This window comes from Chaetura pelagica, unplaced genomic scaffold (genome assembly GCF_000747805.2).
Source record: "Chaetura pelagica isolate M959 unplaced genomic scaffold, ChaPel_1.0 scaffold1048, whole genome shotgun sequence".
NCBI classification, from domain to species: domain Eukaryota; kingdom Metazoa; phylum Chordata; class Aves; order Apodiformes; family Apodidae; genus Chaetura; species Chaetura pelagica.
Window position 1 is genome coordinate 145,388 of NW_009954300.1, and position 5,938 is coordinate 151,325.

Below are 5,938 nucleotides of genomic sequence, written 5' to 3' on the forward strand. Positions count from 1 at the left end.
GGTGTTTGTTCTACAATGGATTTTGTTGTATTTTAACTACCCTAACCACGTTTTATTAACTGCACAGAGAACAACAGTCTTACAGGAAGCTCAAAGGTTTATTTATGGCATGGCTACTTCTACTTGGGATATACCTGGGGGGAAATAAAATGTTTGTTTGATTTCTAACTCTTCTGGGAGGTAAAATGGGATTTTCCTGTGCAGAGTGAAATAAACCATAAAGCTTTCATGAAGGCATGCACATAAAAAGTCTTCTTTGCAGAAGAGACATCTTGGATGTGTTCATAAAAGCAGAGGAATGGCTGACACCCATTCTCTGAAGAATTTTCAAATACACCATGGTACCAATACTTTGCTGCAGGACGCTGATGGCCTCTGCTCTGTCCTTAGCCAAGGAAGAAAAGACAAGAAGCAGCCAAGAGCTAAAAGTTGGAATTTTATTTTTTTCCCCCTTTTTGAGGGATAGCAATATTCTAATTTTTTATTCCAACTCTTACTAAAAATGACACTGTGAAGTTAAGCTAGTAAGATTTTATGTTACAGTAATTTAATTTACTGTTATACAGATTTATTCTTTCTAAAACTCTCCAGATTTGTACTTCCTGAAGACAATTTCAAAAACAAATGGAAAAAACCCAGTATTTCCCACATTCTCTCAGGCATCTTGATATCAACCAATCACCACCCCAAACCCCTAATTTGGATACAAAAGTGAATAAAATTGCTGAGACACACGTAGACAGCAACAGCTCACAAGCCAAGCATTATATATAGCAGCAGCTACGTGGGAGGCCCAATGAGGTAACCGTAGCGACTCCTCTGGCTAATGCAGAACTGCTTAAATTCTGCCTGAGGAGCCTAATCTTCAGACATGCAAAGACAAGGCTAAAAAGGCCTTGATTAAAGCACTGCTGTTGTGCAGCAAAATCTGAAATACTAACTTCATTTTCAGGCTCCCTCTGAACTCACAGAAATTAAAAGTCCCAACCTGCAGCTTCCCTGGCTGCAGCAGTTCCTTTTTTTTTTTTTTCCTTCCATTTTGAATGTCAATTTTGTCCTCTGATTCTTAGAAAAAATTATTTCCTGCTTGGCAGGGTGAGGGCCTTTCTGCACAAACCAGAGCCCTGCTGGGTGCAGGAAGCCTGTAGAGCTGCCTTGCTTCAGGGGACACGTTTACCAGGCAGAACTGTGAGGTTACACCTTTCATCAGCCATCAGATGTGACTTGGCTGCTGATGGGCTGCCCAGCTCCAGCACCGTGTTGTGAAAAAGCAACAAATCAATTTTCTTGTATAACTGATATAAACTCTCCTGATGTTTCATCTGGCAGATCCACACACAAAGTGCTTCAAATCGATACAGCAGGGAATTGTTGCCATTAAAAATACAATTTTTTCACCCAACTTCCCAAAATGAATTAATCTTACCATGGAGTCCTAGCAACACTTTATTTACTTTTTTTAAATGTTTGGAAGCTTCTAGATAAATGTGGTCCCCCTAGCAGTTCAAGACTGAAGTCATTGCAACATACTATGTAACTACACTAAAACCCAACCCCAGATTTTAATTCGGGCCTTGCCCGTTTCAACTTCTCCTTTCTTTCTGTCTACACTCTTCTAAACTACTGGTAAAGCCAGTCAACAATTCTTCAGTGCTGTGGGATTTGGACCTAATATGAACAGTATTAGAGACAGTAGGACTCATAGCTGTGCTAGTGTTGACAATTTCCAGAAAACATACTCCTGTAAACGTAAGAGCTACGTTGTAAAACAGGATACGATACAACACAAAAATAAGCAATAGGCAAAATGTGTAATGTAAGAAGCATGTTCTGGATTAATGTGGCTACTACCACTGCTTTTCCTAAATGCTGAAGGCTTCAAAACCAGGGATTACAAACTAGACCTACTAAGATGGCAATGATGATGGGGTAATGCAAATATTCCCAGAAGGTAGAGTTCCAGAATGCAAATACACCTTACCTGCACAAGCTGTAAAAGATAATGAAGCACATCATCATCTTCTAAACTTTCCAGTTTTTGAACTGCCATCGCTCGGACATTTTCATCTGAAAAGTTACAGTCCAGAAGTTGCATTGTGAGTCCAACATCTAAAGTGCTTTGATCCCAAACTTCCTTTTTAGCTAGCAACTGGTATGTTTTGGCCACTATTTCTTGTTGTCCCCATTTCACAGAGCTAAGCAGCTTAGGATATGCCTTTGGGTGCTTTATGCTTTCATATCTAAAGTGCCACAACAGTTCTTTGTCCTCAGGAGAAAGTGGATTAAGTGGATCAGTTGCTATGATTTCTTCAAGTTGCTTGCGAAGCTGGTTGGGCATTTCAGCTCGTGTCCTATCCCCTTGGGGGTCTGATGTTATCCTGTGCTTGGGCAAGGCAATTGGGTGACAGTACTTGTCCAGAACAATAGAGATAGCCATTGAGTTTTCTTTATCGGGGTTAGTTGCTGATGTGAGTTTGTCTGCATTGATACTTCCTTGTTCTTCCCCCTTGCCTGGAATTTTCCACATGTGGAGCACATATTCCCCAGTTCGTAGCAAGAAACGGTGATCTATCAACAAGAGATTTACATAATAGAGAAGCTGAATTTTGCATTTTGAATCAGTGTTTGGGGAGTCGTGTGACTGAAGGTTGGTCTTTGTGGATAATCCCTGTGCTTTGCCACAGTATATCTGAAGATTCAGGAGTGCTCCTTTAGGCAAATCCTTGATTCTGATATCAAACTCCAACCAAATATTCCACAGAACCTCCTCAGTAAAAGGCTTTGATGATGTCCTCCTCTGTGAAAGCAGCTGCTGCCCATGTTGAATGTTAGCCTCCACAAACACAGTAAGATCAGTATTTCTTGGTAAAACTGGTATATCGATGCCAATTATTTTCACTCTAAACTTCCTACTACAGTCCCACAAAGAGATAGTGAAGACTCTCTCATGATCTTTTCCATCTATTGTCAATTGTTCATGATACCCTGTGACCCCTGTACAGTCATCCACCAATGGCCACTCTTCCTTCTGAACCTCATCCTCATTTGGGTCAGGGGGATTGTCTAAGACAAGGTGGATTTCTTCCCCATTCTTAAGGCACTGTCTTATCCAGTGAAAATCTTTGATTGGTGTCTCTCCAGTAATGTACTCATCTCTGCCACACACCCTGAGAACAAAATCCAGTTCACTATGATCTTCAGGAATGTCCATCAAAGACTTTTTTTTTGCCATTTTGGTGAAAAAGCTGTGGAGAATCATATCTGGAGTGTCATCTATTGACACTTTAATTTTTTGGCTAGTTGTTCCTCTATGAATGATTATGAAAATGTTATTATTAGTGATCTTTTTAAATAAATATTCTGGGAGTGGCTTAGATGTAGTCCATGGGTGCATTGCATACAATTTAGGATCTCTACAGGCTACCTCTATCATTCGTGGAGTGACCAATCTGCGACGGGTAAATTCTAGTTCATCATCATGCACATTGCTTATATCAGTGACGTCATAACCAATTAAATCATTCAGTTGCCGCTGAAACTCCTGAACTTCTTCTGATGGCTTTTGTTTCTGGACAACATAGATCTTGCCTACCTTTTTCTGTAAAACTTTCCAGTAGAGTATGCAGTCCAATGTCTGTATTACTTGATGTTTATCATAAATTTCATACCATTGCCCTTTCTTTTGATACTGCAGAATGAATTGATCTGGGGTGAATGTGTGGTAGAAGTCTGTGGTTTGACTCATCTCTATTGCACGCATCCAAATCTGTGCTTTCATTTGCTCAACAGTACAGTTGCCAGCTATTTCAAGTAACATCATTTCTGGTACTTCAGTATGTTTATTGCTTGTAGGTAAAATGACCTCAATAGGTATCAGTTCCATTGACGACAAATTACTCGATGTACAATGAGGTTTCATTCTTCTTCTCCTTCGTTTGTTCTCCTCTCTCATAACAACGGGCTGTTCATAATCCCCCAACTCCATGCCAAAAGAAATCTAGCAAAACATAGAAATACTGGATTACTTTCTCATTTACATTTATCTTTAATCTTATTTTTAACTCTTCTTAATTAAAATCACAGGTCAGTCAGAATCTTGCTATGCATATGCCTTTTCTGCTCCCCCATTCCTTTAATTTCTTCTGATAAATATTTGATTTACATAAACCACCTCAGATTTAATCTATTCTATTCAATACCAAATATTAAAAAAAAAGTCCACAACCCTCCAATGACTAAATAATGAAAAGAGAGCTTTTAAACAGCCTTCCCAGATTTCACTGAGGATATGCAATCTGACTATAAATTTCCTCCCTACTGATTTGTTACTGCTCCTGTTTGATCAAGCACTGATTCTCTGCTGCCTCATCTGTTTTGATGCTGCTGATATTAACATAAGTAGGTTTTCACAGAAATCAAAAGACACACTGCCGTGTCTGAGTACAACATGGTCCCACTGAGCTCCAGGAATGATAAATTAACAAAACAAGAAATGTATTTACAGACTGGACAGAGACAAGCCTATTCCCATTCTCCTCTGTCTCTCACTTCAGTGATGAGGAACAACAGAAAAGAAAAATATCCTTAGAATTAAAAAGTCAGGGACTACTTCAGAAGACAGATATTGAAGGTGCATCTAAATTCACACCTAGTATCCTTAACTTCTTTTAAATAAATAAATTCACCAAACTGAGAAAATCCATCCATTTAAAAAGTAAACACTCCTGCAACAAAGTACTAATTTGTTACTGAGGAAAAAACTCCAAAGCTGATGCGAACTTACTACCCTGTCCAGCAAACCACACCTAGAACACCTGTAAAACAATCTTGAACATGAGTAGCCTACCTTATCAGCTTTCAGCAAGGAAAAAATACTGCTGCTGACAGTTAATCTCCACTGAACAATATTAAAGTGGAAACTTCACCGAGCGCTTGGAAGAGGAAGGCAGTGCCGACTGAGCGCGCTCGCACGAGCTAAGTTACAGCAACACACTGAACGGCTTTTCCAGGGCTTTTTTAGACAGACAGTCTTTCTTTAACTGCTGGAAAAACTAAAACAAACATAAGGATACCTTCACAGCTAACAAAACAAGAAGATAAAAATATAACAGATTAAACTGAAACAACACAGCATGCTAACTGAAATTCTTCTTGAGAGTTCTGGAAAGCAGGAGACACCACTTCTAAAATCAACAAGGCACAAGGAAATATTACCTGCTTAGAAAATAAAGGCTGAAATGCTGAAGACGAGTCATTTGTTTAATTTCTGAAGTTCCTATTTTTTTTAAAGGAAGATCACTCACACCAAAAATTTCTTTGTTTAAGCTGTTCTGCTTTTCTTGCTCACCCTCATATCCAGATGCAAAGGAAGTGCTGCACTTACCAGGAAGGAAGTTGTAACCAAGTTGATTATACATATGATTGCTCATTTAAAAAAAAGTCAGAATGCTTTTCCTGTTACAACAGTAAAAATACACTAACACCAATTTAATTTTAACACACGTGCATAGAAGACATGCTTAAACCCTTTTAAAAATAGCTATGAATAACATGGACAATAAATCTAATTAATCCAAATAAAACATTTTAAAACCAAAATATTTTGGAGAGTCATGTGCTGTTTTTTAAGCCAGTCTCCATACAGGCAGAACATGGAGATGGTATATCTCCCAAGGATCTTGTGAGGTAACCTCAGCAATAGAATGGCTGGGCAATCTTCCTCCTAGTATTTTTAACTCATCCATTTTTGATCACCAACACACAGTGAAATCCATTAGAAATTATTACTTAAAATTTGGGAAGAATTTAAACCACGGACTTTCAACCCTAATTCTTCTGGTTAACTACAACCCAGAGAGTTGTTAATTTACTAAAAAAAAATTGCCACCAGAAAAGATTTGGGAAAGTATGTACAAATTAGACTGAAAAGACAGAGAAA

The 5,938-nt window shown here is 38.5% G+C and overlaps 1 protein-coding gene across 1 annotated transcript in view; it reads right to left on the bottom strand.

Moving 5' to 3' along the window:
- PIK3CG (phosphatidylinositol-4,5-bisphosphate 3-kinase, catalytic subunit gamma) overlaps positions 1–3,985 on the bottom strand; it is a 27,709-nt gene extending 23,724 nt beyond the window's left edge. The window contains exon 1 of the mRNA XM_010003840.1: positions 1,982–3,985. Within this exon, the coding sequence (XP_010002142.1) occupies positions 1,982–3,985 (2,004 nt within the window). The remainder of the gene's footprint in view (positions 1–1,981) is intronic.
- Between the last annotated feature and the right edge of the window lie 1,953 nt (positions 3,986–5,938).